This window comes from Manis javanica, chromosome 1, assembly GCF_040802235.1.
Source record: "Manis javanica isolate MJ-LG chromosome 1, MJ_LKY, whole genome shotgun sequence".
Classification (NCBI taxonomy): Eukaryota; Metazoa; Chordata; class Mammalia; order Pholidota; family Manidae; genus Manis; species Manis javanica.
In genome coordinates this window covers 92,349,163-92,372,668 of record NC_133156.1, presented here as the reverse complement: position 1 = coordinate 92,372,668, position 23,506 = coordinate 92,349,163, and the positions used below count along the sequence as shown (strand labels likewise).

General features: G+C 38.7%; 1 protein-coding gene across 2 annotated transcripts in view; it reads left to right on the top strand.

Moving 5' to 3' along the window:
- Window positions 1–23,506, top strand: part of IQGAP2 (IQ motif containing GTPase activating protein 2) — a 265,034-nt gene that overhangs the window by 133,364 nt on the left and 108,164 nt on the right. Inside the window, exons 3-8 of one of the 2 annotated variants that reach the window (XM_017640236.3) lie at window positions 9–165; window positions 5,221–5,298; window positions 8,441–8,517; window positions 21,756–21,823; window positions 22,230–22,343; window positions 22,969–23,147. In XM_017640236.3, the coding sequence (XP_017495725.3) occupies window positions 9–165; window positions 5,221–5,298; window positions 8,441–8,517; window positions 21,756–21,823; window positions 22,230–22,343; window positions 22,969–23,147 (673 nt within the window). Of the gene's footprint in view, window positions 1–8; window positions 166–5,220; window positions 5,299–7,422; window positions 7,483–8,440; window positions 8,518–21,755; window positions 21,824–22,229; window positions 22,344–22,968; window positions 23,148–23,506 lie in introns of those variants that run through there. The other variant, XM_073234963.1, reaches the window with a different exon arrangement.

Genomic DNA, 23,506 nt, shown 5'->3' with positions numbered 1-23,506 from the left:
CCTTTTAGGTGGATGGAAGTCTGCTTAGTTGAAGAATTGCCACCAACCACTGAACTGGAAGAAGGGCTCCGGAATGGAGTTTATCTTGCAAAGTTAGCCAAGTTCTTTGCCCCCAAAATGGTATCAGAGAAAAAGATCTATGATGTGGAACAAACACGTTATAAGGTGACTCAGATCTAATTGGTTTTGGCTTCCAGCTAAACCTGAAAGTTCAGTATTTCATTTCCTTTCCTTTCTTTTACTTTTAGTGTTTCTACAAGGATTTTGTGGGGGGTGGGGGGTGTCCTTGGTCTTTGAAGCCTGTTAATAATCATTCCTGAGGCAGCAGCAATTTTAAGAACAAAACATTTCTATTTCTAGACTGAGGCTGAGGGACCTCTGATTTGTGGGGCTTCCCAAACCCCCCGTATTACTCCATGGAGGCCACTTTTATTTGCACCAGTAAATGTAAAAGTGGGGGAAACTCTACCCCTTCCTTTTTCCACCATCAACAGTTTATTAATCCCCTTGTTCTCAGCAAGAAAAAGTACCCAGCTGGGACTTAAACTTGTGGCCCTAAAAAGTTAGGGCCAGTGCGATAAAATGAGTGGTAATGTTGAATAGTCAGGTAGGAGTTCTTTTCCATTTGGTGTTTAAAACAAAAGAAGACTAACCTTTTTGTGCACAACTGTTTGGAAGAATTCCTTCATGGCTAATTTGAGAAGGCACATGGGAGTGGAAACAAAACCAGAACACCAGTCTTTATTTTTAAAAATTCTGATATTTTAGAGATACATTTCTAGGTAATTACAGATATTGCCATCTAGGATATGCTTCAAAATAATTGGGAGGAGGGTGGATAGAGACTCAAGACTGGCCACAAGTTCATACATGTTGTGGTGGGACAATGGTACATAGGAATTCATAATACCATTCTGTCTTCTTTTATATATTTGAAATTTTCCATTAAAAAGTGAAGGAAAAAAAACACCAACCTCAAAGACACCTCCATTAGATGTGTCTTCAAAAGGGAATTTTAAAATGTATCATGTTCCCTCCTGGAGTATGTGATCTCTCGCCCACTTCAGACTGTGGTTTCTAAAGTTTCTTTGATTCTTTATTTTCTTAATGTATTCTATTTAGTTCTTTATATCAATATTTTCTTGTCTGCAGATTTTCAAATATCCTGAAAAGTTATTTCTCTTATAATTGTAGGGACAACATTAAGTATAGTTGAAAATGTAATGATCTCCCATTTATTGCATGATTCATACCCTTCAATTGCTATTGAGATAAAATTTATTTTTAAAATTTGTATATTTAATTCAGAGCAAATATGTCAGTAATCATGTAGCCTAACAGTAGACAAGATGAATCGACAAATCTTTTATAAGTCTGTTTTCATGGTTTGTCTAAAAGATAACTAAGCAAACATTTCTGCCTTGAATTATGAATAAAAGCATTTGCATTTGTTAAAATTTGGGTTTATTAAGTCATGTTTCATCCCTCAATTTCAGCTCACTATAATTTTGAAAAGCATTTCTAAACTTCAGGAAAAAAATGGGAAAATAATATTTATATCTCCATATCACAAAATAAGTTAACATTTGTCCACATTTTAGGGCATGATTTTTCTATTTCTTTTCATTGCTTTATAATGGTTACTACTAAGACCTAGGCCCATTAGTACCAAATAGCCATGTAGATTTGATGAAGAGTGTAGTTGGGCTGGGCTCCAGCCGGTCTTGAAAGGGGATTGTGGGCCTTTTGTTTTGATGTTGCGGGTAGTGAGAATCAGGCCAGACAGACACACCTCCCCGGTGGAGGCAGCCTCAGGACTAAGTGGGTGGGCTGATCCGTTCCTCCCTTGGCACATCACACACCTTAAATGTAGCTGTCTCTTCCCAGCTCAGAGGCAGATCCCCTCAATGGCAACTGAAAGAGGTACTGTTTCCTCCTGACATCAAAGATCCTACTATTTGAATGAACAGCAACTTCTCTGTGGGATGGGGATGGGGGAAATATTTCCAATCTCTTGTTACAAAATCAAACAGCTGTGGAGCTCGGCAGCTGATTATATCCGTGAGCAAAGCTCATAATTGAGGGAAGTGTCGTGTTGGCCCTCCCCTACCCCGTCAGGGCCCTGGAAGACTCAGGAGCACAGAAGAAGGTTTGCTAGGTGAGGGGCAGGCAGAAGGGGGAGCAGAAGGAGGGGGATTGATGCCATCAGTGATGTGGGAGAAAACAGGACAAATGGAAACTACCTCTCCCCTCTGTTCATTGATGGAGAAAAGAGGCTTTTCTTTTTTGCCACTTATTAAATCCCTGAAAGTGCCCAATGTCCTTGAATGGAAATTTTCAGTGATTTGCCATGTAACCATAAAATTTTACTTTAAGGCCATCATTTTTTTTACAAAATGAAAAGAGACAAATCCTAGTGAATCTGAGACTTAACTTCCTGTCCTTGTGTACTTCAGGACTAAGCCCATCTCATGGTCCTTTGCAAGGAGCACTGAGTCATGGGACTGAAGAAAGATGTGGAAACACAAGGGAAGGCTCACTCACCCGGCCCAGCGCCTTGCTGTGTCGCCTGCAAACACAGAGTTCAGAGAGCGTGGGCACTCGCTGCAGGGTCTTCTTAGGCTGCGACCTGCCTGCTAGGCAGTGTGTCCGAGGGCCAAGGCTCTGTCCCTAAGCTCTAAAAACCTCAGTTTTGGGTTAAGCAGATGGGAGCTTTCAGAGCTGTCCCATCCCCTTTGTCTGTCAATTTAGGTACAGCCTCATTAATTAAAGTTAGAAAGGTATTTAATTAAAGTTAAACCTTCTAATGATAAGTATTCCTTCCCCAGCCACTTCCACCTCCTGCTGCAGGTCTGAGTTATGTGATCAGCCACGTGTGCCATGGCGCCTAACGCTGTCCCTCTTGACACACCATGGTGTCCTGTAATGGTTGTCTTGTCATGAAGGTGGGAACGTGTGTGTCATCTCTGCCATATCTTCAGTGAATGGTGTAGCCTGTAGCCCATTGTAGGTGTTAGGGAAGTATATGTTGGGAGTAGAAATGAATGACAGTAGTTTTAAGCCACAAGAGTCCATTTCTTCTTTTGTCTTCTATGCTTTATTTGATACTTACTCAAGATGCTTGGAGTCTGACACTCGTCCTCTGAGTGCGATGCTCAGACTTCCTGCAGGAACACCTGATGGGTGTGTGGCCTCCTGGGCCCAGCGCAGCTGCCGAGTCAGGAAGAATCCACTGGTCAGAGATCCATGAAGGTTCTCTCTGAATAATCACCCCAGGTGATCCCTTCTGATGCACTACTAAAGTTTGAGAGCCACTGCTCTGCCAGTAAACATTATATAGTAAATTTTAATAAAGCCACTGCTCTGCTTGTAAACATTATATAGTAAATTTTAATAAAGTTGTAAAGAAAGAAAAAGCTATACTATGATAGAAATACACAGAGGGTAGAACTCATTCATCCATACAATGCTTACCAACACCCACTGTGTGCCAGGCACCATTCCAGGCACTCAAGGCAGAATGGCAAGCAAGGTAGACAGGCTTTCATGGCACGTAGGGTTGGACAGACTGTAAGTAAATATATAACTGAGAATTGGCTATGATGAGTGTATGAAGGAGGAAATGAAAACCAGTGATGACCCATAGCAGTGGACAGTAGATGAGCTATTCGAAGGGGATGTTTGCTCTGAGGCAGGAAGAATGGAAATTAGAGACTAGCATCTCTGTGCCTGATTTCCCTATTTTATCTTCAGATAACTAAGTTTTCTTATCTTTGAGGATCTTGGAGGAATATGTCATGGGCTCTGAAGTTGGTCTTGTGGGAATGTGGGGGATACATTCCAAGACCCCCGGTGGATGCCTGAGACCACAGATGGCACCAAATCCTGTATATGCTCTGCTTTTTCCTATGCATACATACCCACAGTACATTTATAAATCAGGGAAAGTAAGAGATTAACAACAACAGTAGTAGAACAGTTATAATAATATATTGTAATAAGCTATGTCAATGGGGTCTCCTCTCAAAATATCTTACTGTACTGCACTCACCCTTCTTGTGATGATGGGAGATGATGAAATGCCTACGTGATGAGGTGAAGTGAGGTGAGTGATCCAGGCCCTGGGATACAGTTTAAGCTGCTAATGACTTTCTGATGATATTTCAGAAGAAAGATCATCTGCTTCCAGGCCCTGTTGACCTCGGGTACCTGAAACCTTGGAAAGTGAAATTCCAACAAGGGTGGGAGTACTGTGCCTTATCTAACAGCAACAAAAATACTTTCTGCTAAATAAACTATTAGACTGTAGAAGGTCACAGAAGATTAGACAAGTCAGACTTTCTGAATGTGATTTTCTACCATCAGATGTTAATTATATGATGAAACTTGCGGTAGTTACTTTTTTGTACATTTGCTTAAAATGAAAAAAAGATAGCATGCTATTGACTTAACTAATTAAAAATACAAGATAGTTTTAAAGCTCTCAGCCTCATAAAATGTCACAAGATAGTGGCAAGGATACTATATTTACAGCCCTTACAGAAGATATGGCTGACTGATAAGGACTATAAGAAGAATGGAAGACATAGAAAGCTTATTTTTATTGTATGGGTAGAGAAAGGTCTTGTAAACATTTCCAGTGAAGGTTTACTTCTTGTACAAGGCCAGGATTAGGATTAAATTATGGGAGAAATAGATAATAAAATTAGCTCTGAACTGTGGAGTTTTTGTTTTTATCTTTGTGTTCTTCTACATTTTCCTATTCTCTACAGAAATCATATTGCATTCATGATTAGAAAAAATAGTTTGGCAGAACCAGAAATTAGGGGAGAAAAGGCATTTGGTCTCCTTAAAATCCTGTTCTCCTGAAGTCACTAGGTTTCTCAGCCACAGTTGTCAGTCCTGACACTGGGTATGTGCATGCATGTATATAAATGCATATGCACACTTGTCTCATAAAACGTCCTTTCCCATGTGCTGGACATTAAGTGGTCTTTGAGATTCTGGCTCAGAATTACCTCAAGTGTGTGAATTGAAAGGTGCATCCCAAATGGTTGTCATTTTGCTGAGAGAGTCTGGTCTCCTTTATCGTGTTTCCAGTTGTCTTATGTATTAATTATTCTCAGAGAAAAACATCCTGCTCCTGAAAAATTGTTGTTACAAGTGACTCACTTTTTGTGTGGTCCCTTCTTTTCTTCCCCCACCACATCCTCACATTAGAAGTCCGGCCTTCATTTTCGACATACAGATAACACCGTCCAGTGGTTAAGAGCAATGGAGTCTATCGGTCTACCCAAGGTAAGCCTGAACTGCAAACCAAGGGGGGTGTGCAAACAGCTCACTATGAGGAAAGACTTGGCAGAATCAGGAATGTTCATGCAGCAGATGCCTTATTGTCTCTGGAATGAGAAATGTGAGGACTAGACAGAAATACAGAAAGATCTATGCAAAGTAATATATGGTAAGAACTCAGAACAAAGTATGTGTACAGATTGAGAGAGTCAAGTAAAAGTGTGCATAAATTAAACAAGGTCAGAACAAGCTTTAGCTGCTAGATAGTTGACTTAAAATAGCCACCTCCCTTTTTTATGTTGCTGTACTTTAGATTCCAAGTCTCATTGTATCACTATAAATTATAATGATAAATTTATTTTTATGAAGTATTATTATAAATCACAGTATCACTTTAAATTTTAAATCATGATAAAGGCTAAGGAGTTATAGCTCTTACTCCTGAAATAGATGTCCCAAATAAAACAGCAAATATTCAGAACTTGTTAAATTTGAAGGACAGGCACCTTTAAGCCTGTGGGACAGATAGACAAGTAGAGGAAATGAGGGAAAACATTACATTTGAAAGAAATTGTAGAGCTATTTCTTAAACTTCAGATTTTGAAATAATTATAGAATCACAGGAAATGGCGAAAATAGTACATCAATGTGTACTCTTCATTCAGCTTCCCCCAGTGGTGACATCTCCTAACTGTAGTATAATAACAAACTGACACTGGTGTATTGATGTTAACTAGGCAGCAGACCTTATTCAGGTTCCACCATTTTTATATGCATTCATGTACTTGTGTGTTTGTGCAGGTGTGTGTGTGTGCTGGTGTGGCTCTATGCAGTTCCTCCTATGAATAGATTTGTGTGAATGCTACCACAGTCAAGTTACTGATGCCTCGAAGGAGTGAGCCTTTATACTGCATCCCTTCCCAGGCCCGTCCCCTGATACCACTAATCTGTTCTCCATCTCTGTAGTTTTGTCATTTTGAGAATGTTGCAGAAATGGAATCATATCGTAGTAATCAATATTTTGAGAGTGACTTTTTTCAATGAACATAATGCCCTCAAAATCCACTAAGTTTTGTGTTACCAATAGTTGACTCCTTTGTATTGCTTATTACATACAACTATTTTAAAGATATGTTTAGGAGTGGTCCAGCTTGCAAGCAAGGAGGTAGGCTTAAGTCCTATGTTATTGTTCTTATTATTAATCCAGGTTTGCAATTAAAATCAACCACTACAACAAAAAAGATTCCTTAATGTAAATTCTAAATGCCTATTTTTAAATATATTTGTGCTTATATCTGTTTCAGCTCAGCTTATTTTATCTCAAAATAGTATTGATTATGTTCTGCCATTTTTCATCCAACTATTTCCCCTTCTCCTAAAATGCCTGAAACATTAAATGCTATTGCCATCTGGGCACTAGTTATAATATAGAATTCCTATTTCTAGGTTATGCTTTAGTAAATACTAACTGAGGGCTGAGTAGTAAAGAGAATAATAAAGAAATTCAAATAGGATTTTTCAGCATGAGGCAACATACTTTTTTAGGATGATTTCATTATATGTGATAGATTTAAACCTTTCCAAATTGTGTGTATGTTGGGCCAGATTTTCTTTGATTTTAAGCCAAACAAGTAATCCATATAGCAGATTCTATTTTAACACTGATGTGTTTTATGAAGTCATTGATACATTACCACATTGCAGGGGTGGGAGACCAATAGTGTACTGAATTGACTGATGTATTTGCTATTAATGCCCTCATTTATCCATATTGATGAAATGCCTACTTTGTGCTCAGCATCATGCTCAGTGCTGGGGATACAGTGCTGAATAAAATGTTCTCGTGAACTATAAATTGCTAAAAGAAGACACATTCATAATGATTTTTCCAGAAGCAACATATAAATATAAAGGTTTCTTATGTAAGGAAAAGGGAGTGGCAGTTGTAGTTATCCTCAGCTTATACAGGAGAACTTCATACCTGGTCACACATTCTTCTCTCTGACACTTTAATAGCAAATGTGTTAAAGGAAAGTTGGAAAGACCTTTGAAATTTCCTGGGCTACAGACATTTCTTTAAGTGCTTAGTGACTGTTTATTTGTAGCTCAAGAAACTTTGCTTCTTTCTTTTCTCAGCTTCTTCTGATGTCCAAAAGAAAATTGCACTTGAGTACCAAGTACTCCCATATGGTACATGATTTAATTTCAGTTTTTATGTCATATTTTATAAAATCTTTACTGAAAGCAAATAATGCTAATATGCCTATCTTAATCTTAGGAGTTTCAAGCTTAATTACTCATTTTTTTGGTTCTTAGGAAGAGAGAAGTTTGGTGCCCCATTCTAAAATCTGTTTCTTATCAGGCTTTTAGTTTCTAGCTTAAAAAATAATGTGTATGAAAAAGCCTCAATGTTCAGACTTTTCAATCTAGTAACTCCATATTTAGATGTATCCAAAAGAAGTAATCAGGTGCTTAGGAAATATAGCGACTTTTACTAGAGAAAAATTGGAGACAAAAAAAAATGTTGAACCATGAGGAACTGGTTAAATTATCACTCAAACATATGAAAGAATCATATGCATGTTCTAGACATAGTGTTTTAAATAGTTTTACAATATGTACAATTTTGTTTACTTACATACATAAACCAGAAATTGGACACAAACAGAAAAAAGACGGGAAGACAATATACCAAAATGCTAATAGTAACAATCTGGGAAGTGAGCTTATAGGTATTTTTCCTTCCTACTTTATAGACTTTCCAGATTTTATTCAATGAAAATAGACTTCAAGCAGAAAAAAAATCAGTCTGTGTATTGTATGTGTGTACGTACATGCTTACAGAACTGCACAGCTAGGTTTTTAACAGCGTAATAAAATGCTGGAAGGAAGACACCCTTCTCAGGCAGGGGACCTCTGGGCAGGCACAGGAGTAACTGCTGCAGAAAGCAGAGCCTGCACAGGCTCACACCTTGGGGAGCGAAACCGAACTGCTACCCACCCTGGGAGCACAGCCTGCTTTAAACACAGTTTCTCTGTCTTTCAATAAATACAGAACAGCAAGGACAATCAAAGTATGATAATTTAGGAGACTTAAAATAATTGTCAGAAGCAAAACAATAAACACATCATTTCTTTTGTTTTCCAGATATTTTATCCAGAAACAACAGATGTCTATGACCGGAAAAACATACCAAGAATGATCTATTGCATTCATGCACTGAGGTGGGAAAAAAAAATACAACTAAAAGTCTAGGAAGCAGATTTAAATAAAGCTACAATTTCTGTTCTAGAAGCAAGATCTTAACTTGAATAATCTGAAGACCTTTTTATTGGATTGAGTTATTTTGAAGTTACTTATACAAAATCAAAATAACTGTCACAAAAAACAAATCCTTAAACTTGAAAAGTATTCTTCTGATTTTTTAATCTAATTTCAAATAGAAAACCAGAAAAGAGATGAATACCTGTGAGTATAAAAAGCAGAAAATTTTAGTTGAAACTTCTAGGGCTCCACCAATAGAAATAAGGCTACCATATTCTTGAGTTATGATCTAGTTTCCAAATACAGCTGAAATATATCAAACAAGTAACTTTAATGGTTATTATAATTTTGATCTTTTTGAAATCACAGTTTGGTTCAATTCTTTCCATTCAGTTTGGTTTCTTTTGGCCTTTTGTTCAGTAGAATTGTACCTAAGGATAAAGAAAAAATATAGGAGTTGCTTTAAATTAGTCAAATTAAGATACATTCATTGTTTTAAAGCAATTGTTTAACAACTAAATTTTTTTAAATGTTGAGATTCTGCTAGTTCACTGAACACTTTTTATCTTATTGGCCTGGAAGAAATGTGATTTTTAGATGGTAACAAAGATGATTCTAGAAATCCAGTTTGTGACTGTTTTCTTTCATGCACACAGGTAATGGCTGGAAGACTTCACGTCTAATTAAATTTTAAATTTCTTTTAGAACATCTGCCTTGTGTTTGTATCACTAGGAGTCATTTTCCTGGCAGGGTCTTCTGCCTAGAGGTTTACATTAACTTCCTCCTGGCTCTTTTCTTCTCCGAAGGAAAAGGTTTCTATAATAATTCATTTTAATGCTGGCCTACTAAAGAAGAATTTTGATTATGTCACATAATTTGACTTCTCCCCCATCAGTTCTTATGAGATTTCTTTAGAAGATGACAGCTGCTAGATATATAGACCAAATGTAGGTACCTTTTCTATTATTTCTTTATATTCTAGTAATTTAGAACAACTGGGGGAAAAAAAACACTTCTGTGCTTGCCTCCTCATATGTGGCTAGTGTATCATTATGCCATCAGGATTTCTAAAAGCTTCATGTGCAAAAGCACTTATTTTGAAGAATATTTTCAAATATGTTGCCCAATTCTTTGTCAAATATTTTTCACTTAACACCATAGTTAGCACCGTCTTTGTGATCTGTCAAGCCAGCTACCATTAGTTAATGTCATTATCATACCCAGGCATCATAATGCTAATCTCCAGATCTGTAGCATGCTCACGGGGCATCTTATATAAGCTTAAACTGATTTCCTGAAATGCACACCTGGGGTGTAATGTTAAGCAGCTTATGAAGAAATAGCATGCTAAGTTCACTGTTTTTTAATAGAATTTGTGTTTTTTCATTAAGGCTTACAAATGTATGTTTGCCATAGTTTTAATCATGACTTAGACAGCTTGGTAAATAAAGAAAAGGCAACTTCTGCTTATTATTGCCAATTGTATGCAAATGTTGGTGTGATATCTTCAAGGATTGTTTTTCTCAGTTACACCGTTACTCATCCTGGAGCAGATTCCTGTTGAATCTGTCACTTGCCAGATTTGACCTTAAGTGGGATCTTTAAAGCAATATTTACTTAATAAACAGCATATCCTGGGAGAATCTCCTTCACTTTTCTCTGTTCTAAACTTATTGTGCCTGCTTCTTGATATGAAACTGAGACGTTGCAAGTGTATCTAAAGTTGTTTTCTATCAAAACTTTTTCCTGCAGTAGTTCAGAATGTAGTTGTTCCAATGAGGCTGATACCCTGCTTTGGTGGGTCAGACACACTTGGAATCTGGGTAGCAGAGCTCTTTAATAAGTCAGTGGGTTTGCCCTCACTGCATAAGGAGAAGTGATGTTGGAAATGGGCAAATATGCCTTCAGCCCTTATATCCTGTCTACAGATACAGCAACATTACTGGTGTCCAGATTTGTCATTACCTGCAAGGGAAGTAGGCAGGTCAGAGGCTCTGATCAGGAACCAGGCAGGAAGATCCTTCCTCCTGCCCCAGCCTGCGCGCCTGACTTCATCTGCAGAGTTAGCTCTTGTCCCTACAAGCTTATCCTCTCTTCCTGGTCTTCTTGATTTGGGCTTAACAACCTCATCAAGATCTCCTGGGTTCTGGCCCTTGCTTCTTGTTTGTACCTGCTTTTCCCTTTTCCTGCCTGCCCCTCACCTTACCTCTTCTTTGCAGGCCCAGTATCCTTGCCGCTGTCCCCTGTTCCCTTTGCCAGTTCAGCTTGCTGTCTGTCCTCCAGCTCCGACTCCGGTGAATGTTAGCACAGCAGCCCCAGAGGAAACCATTAGGCTTTGCCTAAATAGAGACTCACCTCAGTGATGAGTGCCTGCATGCTTTTTTTGAAGAAATGTTTATTGCCTTTGTCTTATTTAACTTAAAATAAAATATGTTCATTATGGAAAATCAGAAAATTCAGAAAGAATATCAAAGGAAAAGCTAAAGTACCCCCTATCTCAGCACCAAGTGAAAGGCGCTCTTTGTGACTATTTTGGTGTCTTTAGACTTAAAATGTATATGTGACAAATTTTTGGTGGGGGTGGGGTTTGTGGGTTTTTTTGTGGCTTCATCCAGAATACTTTAAAGTACATGTGATAAAAAGGAACCAGTTAAAGAAGCGAAGCCATGCTGACCAAGTTCCTACTACTGATTTTTAACTGTTTGGAGGCCTTTTATGCATGGAAAGGAGCACCTTTTGCAACTTGTTCATTACTCAGTTTACTAAACTGTTGAATGTTTAAACATTATGAAATTGAATTCCTTTAAACAGTTCACGTTAGGAGAACTGATTTTTTTTGAACACTTCAAGTACCTTTCAGTGCAGATGAAATGCCCAGATACATTATTACAAACTTCCACACTTAGACCTAGTCTAACAGATCCATACTACAGGTTTCACTCATTTAATTATTTATACAGTAATTCAAACTCACCCTAAGGCTGTAATATTTTAATACCTATCCAGAGCTGATTGATCTCATGGGCTCCAGAAACAAAAGAAGACCCCTTCAAATCTGCCCAGGTCACAGGTCTAGTTTCTGACCACTCAGCTGTAGGCCACAGCATGGCACCTACATGTCTGGGATCTTCTCCCAGAGGAGTCAGACCCTGGTTACCAAGCATCAGGCTGAACTTCACTTGTGACACCCATTGGCTCTTGTAAAATCCTCAGTATACAGTTTCCAGGCAGGTTTTCATGTATAGTCTGGCTCCTGTCCCCGCCCACCCCCTGCACCCCAAAACTATTTACTTCCTAAGTCTTGCTTGGCCAGGGTTACAGGATTCGTTGTCCTGTCGTATGGCCTGTATGATCTATTGGCCTGATCTGCTAACATTATTAAGAACTTATGTCTGCCTTGTGAATGTTTTCTTGAAATTAGCTGGGCATTCTGGAAGTTTCTCCCCTAGGAGATGAGAGAATGACTCTACTGATGCTCTTTGGGCCTCATTTGCTCCTGTGGCTGATTTATCATCTCAGATCACGTTCTGGATCCTCTGCTTGACTGTGGGTGTGACCATCAGTGTCCAGCCCTCCTCTCACTTGGCAGTTTTTGTTACAACCTGTTATCCTCTGTCTGTCCTTTTCTTGGGACTCTTCCTTGGTTTTCTAGGGCTATGTGGTTTACCCAGAGTTTCTGAGTCCAAGTGCAATGTAAATACTATAAACTCTCTATAGACAGATATAAAAATGACAAAGCACCTGTATCTTAACACTTCTTAACGCTGTCTTAATCTGTATCTTAACAACTTGTTAAAATCAATACAAATGATTATGCATGTCTTTTTTTATCCCTTTGTATTACACCTTCTTTTTCGTACACTTTATTCCATTCTCTATTTGATCATCGTTTGGAACTCCTGGCCTTTCATAGACTTAACCATCATTAGTATCTTCTTTTTGAAGTACCAGATATATTCAGTTTGGTCCCTGGGAGCTCTTTCTAGCCAGCTCCTTTGTCCTGACATAATTTGAAATGTCCTTGCTGTCTGGTCACAATAGGATATTCCAATCCCATCCTGATTATCCCTGCTCTAAGACATGGAAACAACTACCCTTTAAGGAATCCTCTGAAAGTGTCATGGTCATGATTGTTCTGTCTGAATAGGTTAGGGTTCTGGATTCTGCTTTTCTTATTGTTGGAAGTTTCTTTGACCATTAAGATACTGATAGCAACAACCTGAAGAAGGGTCCATCCCCCAGCCCACCCCACCCTGTGTGAGGATTACTGCAATTTCAGTAGCTGCTGCCCCAGCAGTCATGTTTTCAATGCAGTAATGATGCTGGAAAAGCCCACATTTGGGGCTTGCCCTGTGAAAATGGCTGTGGCAGACCCACTTGTGGTTGCCCAGCTGTGCCCCGTGCCCTGCTTTGTGAAGGAGGGCTCCTCGGCAGCTCCCCACAGTCAGGCAGCTGCCTTGCCTACCAGGTTGTCTTGAATCTGTTCCTCGGTTATCAATATGAACTCTCATTGTCTTACACTCCACGCCCTTAGGACCCTTTCCCTTTTAAGAAACCCACTGATGCCTTATACCAGACTGACTACATCTCTGACAGAAAACATTTACATTTAAACATAAGCTTCCTAGAGCTAGTTCCTTACCTGCGGAGAGCCTCTATCCTGTGTTCTCAGGTGGGGTATCTGGAGATGGCAGTGTCTGGGACTAGGGTGAGGAGTGCAGTACCCCTTCCATAGCTTTCAGATCACACTGCGTTCACAACTCTCCCCCTGCTCCAGACCATCCTCTCTCTTCCTTTTCCTACCCTGAATTAGTGCTGTGGCTCTGCCTTCCTGTCCTACCACATCCTGTGAACTGTGTCTTGTCACCTAACACAGCACATACACTGCCGGTTCCAGCTTAAAGTCTATGGAATTCATATTTTTAACTTTTTAGTTGGTTCAGCTGAACTCATTTCCCTATGGGAAGGCTGCCTCAGGATTCCTTTTATTTTTAATTGAAAATTAGGTAGGGAACACTGGATTTTGACGTGATGTTGGCAGTGATGTATGTGACTAATGGGAAAATAATTTGGTTCAGCAGGTAAAACTATTTCAAACATGAAGCCAGCAGGGAGAAATAGTAAAAGATTCTTAGTGTTGAAAAGGGAGAAACCACTGTAGTTGGTTATTAAGAAGTGTGTTAAAAGGACATACTTACTGAACAGGGGTAGTAGTAATAATAAAAGCAAAGACGAGCACTTACTGAGCTTTTAATTATATGCCCAGCACCATTCAAAGCACTTTATAAGTGTAATCTCACTTAATGCTCACACCATACCTGTGGGGCACATACTGTTACTAATCCCAGTTTATAACCAAGACCACTGAGGCACAGACAGGCTGCCTGGGTTCACCCAGCTGGTCTATGGCAGAGCTGGGATTCAGAACCAGGCTGTGTGACAACAGACCTGAGCTGTTCCAGGCTCAGTCAGTCACTGGCCTCAGAAGAGAGTCAAGCATTTCCCTACTACTAAGAAAATTAAAAGAACAGTGACGTTAGACTTGAATTTCAGTATAGGCCTCTAAGCTGTTACATTTAGGATGTTTTAATATGAAGACTCATGGAATCTCAGAACTGGAAGAACCATGGGAAATCATTTCAGTCCAGATCCTTAAAGCTTGGGTTGTGTGACTTGCCCAGGGTCACACATCTGCATGTTGCCAGTCCTGGGACCAGGACCCAGGACACCTGATTATAGTCCTATGGTCTTTCTGGTCAGCTGTGAAGCTTTGATTTACAAACATTCATCTCACATGTTTTAGCAGATGAACTGCAGTGAAATGATGTGATCTGAAAAGCTGAAATAAACTCAGCTCCTGCCTTGTACATTTACATTTCATTACTGTAGTCCCTCTTAATGTAAATGTGGGAAGCAGTAGAAAAAACCCTAATAGTTGTTGTTGTTGTTGTTGTTGTTGTTTTACTTATTGCTTCCTCTACTTGAACTAATATTATTTGTACAAATGGGAACACATGGACTGGTGAGGCTTTCCTATCCTCAAGGCAACCTCTGTAATTGGCCTCTCAGCAATACCAGTGCTGTCCCTTGTGGTGTGATAAGAGGCTCACTATTTCCCACCAAGCGCTTTCTTACACGTGGGAAGCTATGGGGACATTAATTCCTCAGCTTCCTTGGGAATGCTTTCAGCCCTTTGTGTTGGTTCTTAAGCACTAAAGGTGCTTAATAAGTTCAGTGTGGAAGAGCTCCAAGAAGTTGGTATTTTTTTATATTGGACAAGTTGGGTGTTTTTTTGTTTTTTTTTTAAGATTAACACTCTGGATTCCCTATATGCTTCAGGTAATGAATGGCCTCATTTGAATTTAAATGCTGGGGAAATAGCCGGCTGCCATAGCTGATTCCTTTCAGCCTGGGAATACTGGATCTGTACAGACAGTCTCCTAGTAAACATTTGCACCTTTGAGTAATCTGCTGGGAAGCACCTCCCACACAAAATTTCAGAATAAAACTCCCACACTGTGAAGAGCAATCATTTTAAAGCTAATGGTTCAAATTTCAACATCAGAAACAAATGTTGAAAATTGAAGCCAAATAGAAAAACATACATTAACTTTGAAAAAACTTTTTGGTGACAGTATATGTATGCAAATGAGAGTTCTACCTGATCCATGCAAGTTTAAGAAAAATCTCTGATTTAAAATAAAAGCCAACATTCTTCCAACTAAAAGGTAACTTCTTAGCACCACCTTGTGGTAACTTTTAGTTAAACCAGACTGTCTGCTTATTGTGAGATTTTTATTAGTATTACAGTATGTAATGGAAAAGTAAAAACTATAATTGGAAATAATCACCTAACTTCTTTAGTACCACAGGGGAAAATTAACACTTTTTTTAAGTGTAATTGTTTTAGTCCATATTACCAACAAACTTATTTGTGTGTGTATGTGTGTGTGTGTGTGTGTGTGTGTGTGTGTGTGTGTGTGTGTCAGCCCAAATACAGCATGGTAGAGAAAAATACTTCTTATATAGTACATAGTAATTGAATGAATGACTGGGAGAGCAATGGAAATAATGTGAGAAGAGTCATGTCAATTTCATTGAGCACAGCTGTCTCACTCCCTTGCCAAAATTGACATGAAATTCTTAGGACTGTAATTTTTTAAGAAAAGAATCACGTGTAATAAGAAAGAATGTCGTCCACTGACCAGAAACTTAAAACTACTCCTGACAGAAAGTGGACAGGTAGGACTGGATTGACAGAAATAAGCAGAAGACCACAGCCCCAAAATCCCTGAAGGATGGAGCAGAGCCAGGAGTTATTATGGGGCTTGCTCCAAGCACAGAGAGAGCAGGAAAAGGAGACCCCCAGGCCAGCATTATGGGGCTGGCACTTCTAACCCTTCTAAAACAGCAAGTGTAGATGCTGATGGCAGGTGGCATACCAGGAGCAAGGTAGCTAATGGTCCCAAGAAAGCACAGGGAGCCCTGGTCTAAGAAGGCAGGACACAGGGCACCCTCCTGGTGTCAGCCCCATTGTTCCCCACAGACTCCTTAAGGCCAGCTCCTGTCACCAGGATCTGCAGAAGCACAGGGAGCCCTGGTCTAAGAAGGCAGGACACAGGGCACCCTCCTGGTGTCAGCCCCATTGTTCCCCACAGACTCCTTAAGGCCAGCTCCTGTCACCAGGATCTGCAATCAGCAATGACAAACGGTGACTCTTAAAAAAAAATCCCAAGGTGAACCCCAAGTCAAGAAATGCCAGACACCTGAGGGAAACCAACCCTCTGAAGTAGGCATTAGATTTGATAAACAGAACCAATACCCAAGGAACAAGTAAAAATATTAAAATGTGTGCAATTAGTGATTCAGTTCATTTAAAATTTGTTAAGCATTTATGCTTATGTACAACAGAACAAAGGTAAAGTTAGGGAAGAAAAATTAGATATGGATGAAATTACAAAAGAAACTAATAAAATTTGTAGTTGTCTAAATTTTTGCTGTATAATATGAACATAAAAGGATGGATCTAAAGTTCTAGATTATCCCAACATTATGTAGGTGGTGAAGAAGTGGAAATATATTAAAGATAATAGATATTCATTAGCTTAGGCTTTGATATCAGAATATAAGTTTAAAGTATGTTAAAACCAGCATAATATTAATATAAGTAATATATATTAAAAATCACATTAAATATCTGAAATAATTACTGATATAAAATTAGTTAGAAAACATTTTATGGGTATCTTCAACTTAAATTTTACTGTCACATTTTCAAAGTTTCTCCCACTGAATTGTTTTTATAGCTTTCTTTGAAAATTAGTTCAGGTCTATTTTTTCATTTAGTTGTAAAAAAAGGAAGAAAAAAATCAAGGGGTATGAAAGAAATTGAAGTATATATTTGTTTATCATTTAGGGATCTGTTTTCATTTCTTAATGTATGGCTTGATTTTATTTTCCTAGAATTCCTTTGCAGCTTTACCATCCCTGTGTGTTTAATTCTCTTCAATTTTGTAGCTCCTGTTACTAGAAAGGAGCAAGTGAGGAGGTTGACATTTCATTTGTTCCATGTGATTTGAGTTCCCCTTTTACTGGAATTGTTTCTCCTATGTAGTAATGAGTTGAGAAGTGGTTCATAAAATATTACAGTTTTGAAAATGTCAGCATACTAGTTTTAATTATAATGGCCTGTTTGGCATGAACCTTTGGTAGTAAAGTCTTTAGAGGCTGTGTAAATAGTTTTATATCCTTGATAATCTCCAAAGACCTAGAATTTAAACTAAGAAATATACCCTGTCTTTCTAGATTTGAATTATGAATACATAATGCCTCTTTTACACTGAAGAATGTTCAGGATCTGATATCCCTCTATGGATAAGACATGCATATCATATTGGAATTTAGTACTAAATTAAAATTACCATGTGGTTAAAATGTCATTTGTTCTTTGTCTTTTGACTGTGGTTTTGAAGGAAAAGAGGGGAAAACCAGAGAAGGGTCAATTCCCTTAAAAAATAATATTTAAAATTCAGAGATTAAGTCATTTCCTGGAAGAAATGAAAATGCCCCATATGTGTATGAAAAATATGTTTATCCTCACACTAACAAAAGGAAAAGCAAACTTAAATACCATTTTTGGCTAGCAGATTAGAAAGGTTTTCATTGACAGTATTCTGTGGTGAAAAGGGGACAAAGAAAATGGTATTCTCATGTATTGGTGGTGGAACTGGGCCAAAGCCATCAGCAGGTGCTTAGGTTCAACTAAACCTTCTGGCTCTCAGGACTGCTTAAGCCACTTCTGGCACGAGATGATCAGAAGGAGAAAGAGCCAAGAAACCCAGTCTGCCAACAGGGTAGCATCAAGTGTTTGCTCTTCAGTGGGAGCCTTCTAGGTGCTCCATGTAGTCATCCTCACAGCCGTCTGGTAGTTGTTCTCTTTGGTACCCCAGGTGACAACTTGGGTGCTAAGCAGTGAGACTCGCATTGGCAGGTGGGTGCACGGCCCTCCCTGGCTTAAACCTCAGCCCCCTGCAGCCTAATCTATTGTAACAGCTCCACAGCATGGCTTCCCAGGTCCCTAGGACTGTTTCAGTTAGATGAGGCACTGAACTCAGGGACACCTAAAGGTGTGGTGCCTATTAGGTACTTACAATTCCTTCCAGTCAAAGGTGCAATTTCAATCAGGGGTTATTTTTCTCCTCAGCAATGAGGCTTAATAGTAGGGTTGTCAGTATACCTTTACCAGGTCCTAGGGAAAGAGCTAGAAAGTTAGCTGATGGTCTGCATCCCTCTCAGAAGGGAAAGGGGTTTTATTAACCCTTTACTTACAAAGAATAAATCAGTAAAAGATCTTTAAAAACACAAATTGAAGGATACAAAATTAATACACAGAAATCTGTTGCTTTCCTATGCACTAATGATGAACTAGCAGAAAGAGAAATCAGGAAAACAATTCCATTCACAACTGCATCAAAAAGAATAAAATACCTAGGAATAAACCTAACCAAGGAAGTGAAAGACCTATACCCTGAAAACTACAAGACACTCTTAAGAGAAATTAAAGAGGACACTAACAAATGGAAACTCATCCCATGCTCTTGGCTAGGAAGAATTAATATTGTCAAAATGGCCATACTGCCTAAGGCAATCTACAGATTCAATGCAATCCCTATCAAAATACCAACAGCATTCTTCAACGAACTGGAACAAATAGTTTTAAAATTCATATGGAATCACAAAAGACCCCAAATAGCCAAAGCAATCCTGAGAAGGAAGAATAAAGTAGGGGGGATATCACTTCCTAACTTCAAGATCTACTACAAAGCCCCAGTAGTCAAGACAATTTGGTACTGGCACAAGAACAGACCCACGGACCAGTGGAACAGAATGGAGAGTCCAGATATTAACCCAAACATATATGGTCAATTAACATGATAAAGGAACCATGGACCTACAATGGGGAAATGACAGCCTCTTCAATAGCTGGTGTTGGCAAAACTGGACAGCTACATGTAAGAGAATGAAACTGGATCATTGTCTAACCCCATACACAAACGTAAATTCGAAATGGATCAAAGACCTGAATGTAAGTCATGAAACCATAAAACTCTTAGAAAAAAAGATAGGCAAAAATCTCTTGGACATAAACATATCTCCCCAGGCAAGGGAAACAAAAGTAAAAATGAACAAGTGGAACTATATCAAGCTGAAAAACTTCTGTACAGCAAAGGACACCACCAATAGAACAAAAAGGTATCTTACAGTATGGGAGAATATATTCATAAATGACAGATCCAATAAAGGGTGGACATCCAAAATATATAAAGAGCTCACACACCTCAACAAACAAAAACAAATAATCCAATTAAAAAATGGGCACAGGATCTGAACAGACACTTCTCCAAAGAAATTCAGTTGGCCAACAAACATGTGAAAACATACTCCACATCGCTAATCATCAGAGAAATGCAAATTAAAACCAAAATGACATATCACCTCACACCAGTAAGGATCACCACCATCCAAAAGACAAACAACAACAAATGTTGGCGAGGTTGTGGAGAAAGGGGAACCCTCCTACACTGCTGGTGGGAATGTAAATTAGTTCAGCCATTGTGGAAAGCAGTATGGAGGTTCCTCAAAATGCTGAAAATAGACTTACCATTTGACCCAGAAATTCCACTTCTAGGAATTTACCCTAAGAATGCAGCACTCAAGTTTGAAAAAGACAGATGCACCCCTATGTTTATCACAGCACTACAATAGCCAAGAAATGGAAGCAACCTAAGTGTCCATCAGTTGAGGAGTGGATAAAGAAGATGTGGTACATATACACAATGGAATATTATTCAGTCATAAGAATAAAACAAATCCTACCATTTGCAACAACATGGATGGAGCTAGAGGGTATTATGCTCAGTGAAATAAGCCAGGCAGAGAAAGACAAGTATCAAATGATATCACTCATCTGTGGAGTATAAGAACAAAGAAAAAACTGAAGGAACAAAATGGCAGCAGACTCACAGAATCCAAGAATGGACTAACAGTTACAAAAGGGAAAGGGACTAGGGAGGATGGGTGAGAAGGAGGGGAAAGGAGGGGGAAAAAGGGGGGCAACTATTAGCAGACATAATGTAGGGGGTGGAGCATGGGGAGGGCTGTACAACACAGAGAAGACAAGTAGTGATTCTATAGCATCTTACTACACTGATGGACAGTGACCGTAATGGGGTATGTCGGGGGGACTTGGTGATTGGGGGAGTCTAGTAAACATAATGTTCTGCATGTAATTGTAGATTAATGATACCAAAATTAAAAAATTAAAAATAAGTAAATAAATAAATAACACAAATTGACAATAAACATTGAAGCTCTGTGTGTATATCCTTTCAGCAAGTAGGTTCATGTAGCATTATTTGCCATAGTAAATAATTAGTGGCCACCTCAGTGCTCAAGATCTGGTTAAGTAAATTACAGTGTGTTCCTATTATAGCATGCTATGTCAGTTTCCGGAATAGCTGTTTCCAGAAACAACATTAAGAGGATTTATATCAATATTTAGGGTTTATCTCTGGGTGATGTTTTTCTATGTAATTTTTTAAAAATCATGAGTCACTAACTTTTAGCTTTGACCACTTATTTGTTTTCTAAATGATTGCTTTATACAGAAATGATCAAAGAAAGTTAATTTCAATGCATGCTATTTATATTGGTTGATCAGACATTTTGAGTTTGTTTTAATACCATTAGGAAGGCTTGATCTTGAGCCCCTTTAGTGACATTTTATGTTTTATAAACTCAGATCCATCTCACATCAACATCTGAAGTGGTAATCTTGAAATATTTCAAGCCATCAAAATCATTCTCAATTAATTTTCCCATGTGTCAGTGTGTAATTTCTAACTTCTAATACAGTCTCATAATTATAAATCTGACAAAACTGATGATAAATGGAATATGGAAGTTTTAGTTGGTTTGTAGAATTAATCTTGAAGGCTGGGGAAGTTATGATAAATATGGAAGAGAAACTATGTCTCAATGATTCAGTGGGAGAAGCCATATAACCATATATTTTCATCGTGGGAGAATGTAGATGCCAGCCCTCAGCTCACTTTGTCAGGTCATGGGTCGGTTAGCGGGTGCCATCAATACTTCCTAAGGAAGTTTTTGAAAACATAGTCTGTTCTCCATCAGCCACTTTGTAACATGGTTACATTGTGGTTTATCTTTAATATCGCCCCATCCATTGATAGTTCAGAAAATGTGAAACAAATATTTCCTCAAGGGATGTATGATACTTGGAGGAATATTGGAAAGGAAAATAGAATTTGAGCTGTACTTTCAATAAAATAAGAATCACCACACAAGGAATATCCAAGGAAATGGTTATTGCATTTATAAACTGCTGTTTTGTATTAGTTGTGTTTCTTACTCTCCCTGCAAGTGGATGATAGCTGACCCTGTGGAAGTGCGCGCGTACTACAGAAGACCAGTCTTGGGATTTAGACTGGATTCTAGTCCTGACCCCGCCCCAGACTGTGTTACCTCAGGATTCCGTTTCCTCATCTATATGCATGGATTTGATAAGATCATCTCTTAGATCTTTCTCAACTAAAAAATCCCTTATGGCTTAATTAAGTTCTAACTCTAAGATTTATGATGATAAAATTTCTGATAATTTTATGTTTTCTCTTTCAGTTTATATCTGTTCAAACTAGGAATAGCACCCCAGATCCAGGATTTGTTGGGCAAAGTAGACTTCACAGGTACCATTCTTCATCTTTATAATTGTGTACAAGGAAGTTACTGAGAAAAGGTATTGATACCTTTTTGTTCATTTTGATATTGATTCCTTTTTTTCCTCTATATTGATCAGAATAAAAAACTTAGTATCTTTACTTGGCAAGGTTTCCTTTCCCCACATTTGTGAAATGAGAAATGGCTTCTCCCTGAGGGTCTGTTTAGAAATGCCCCACCTTCTTGATGAAGACATTCCTTTATTTAATTTTTTAAATAATAGTATGTACTTCCTATTGTCCTTCATCAGAAAAAAGAAGTCCTGCCTTTCTGGGAGGGAGCCTAAGATGAAGGTATTTCTTGGTATGAATATGCTCATTCCTGCCTCAATCTCTGTGGCTTGCTTTGATTTTTGTTGCTATTATTCTTTTCCAGAGGAAGAAATCAGTAATATGAGAAAGGAACTCGAGAAATATGGAATACAAATGCCATCTTTCAGCAAAATAGGTGGTATTCTGGCTAATGAACTGTCTGTGGATGAAGCTGCTTGTAAGTCTGTTTAAAATCTAAATTTGCCATATACTTGAGGTTTACCTATACCTTATTTGTTGATCTTGGTTATAAGAAATAATTAGAAGATACTTTAAGCCCCCTCTTAAAGCTTATATTACAGGTATTATAGATGGTTGGTTGGAGCCTATCAGAATATAACCAAGGCATGGATTTGGACTTTAAACATCCACTTGTACAATGTGAATTAAGAGGTTCCAGAAATATCTTCATTCTCTAAAATATTTCTCTTCTTTTTACATGCTTAGTTTTTAGTAGTGGGTGTATCACGGCACTGTCCTTCTGTGCTGCAAGTATCTCTTGGAAACAACCTGGTAGTGTCCATGCCACCTTTCAATCGCAGCAGTTGGCGTTGTGCTTGGTCGATTGTAGCCACGCAGTGCAGGCTGAGGAGCGATTCATGACAGACGGTCGGCCAGGGCCCAGGGTGGACAGGCAGGCAGGGAGGGTGTCAGAGGGGGGCTCTGTGGTGTGTCTGATGTCTCTTTAACATGCTTATTGGACACCACAGAAGGAAGTAAAGCTGTGTAAGCTTATGTATGCATTGTTGACACTGCTGTCCGTGTCATCTTTTGCTGATAAGTATCATTTTTCCTCTTCTCAGTGCATGCTGCAGTTATCGCCATTAATGAGGCTATTGAAAAAGGGGTAGCAGAACAGACCATTACAACACTGAGGAACCCAAATGCAGTTTTAACTTCAGTGGATGACAGCCTTGCACAGGAATATCAGAGAGAACTCTGGGAAGCAAAAAAGAGAAAAGAGGAAACCGCCAGACTGAAGGTATTTAAGTAGATTCTCAATAAATATGGTTGTGAGAAAGTAGCCAATTTGAAAAAGCTTTAATGGTAAAAGTGATATTTTAAAATCAGCTGGCCGTGGTCTCTAGAGCCATGGGCAGCTGGTTTGGGTGAAACAAAGGGTAAAAGAAGACCACACACTACATAAGGAAATTAGGCTTCCTTTTATGAGGAATAGTGTAGATTGCAAGGACAGAAGGTCATGTCACAGACTTCTTACCTGGAAAGTGAGAAGTAGCAGCTCAGGATCTTCCTTCCTAGGTATCACCAACAGACCTGTATTAGCCAAGTTACCTGTAGATTTATTAGCAGAGGTTAATCTTGTTGTGATGAAATTTAGAG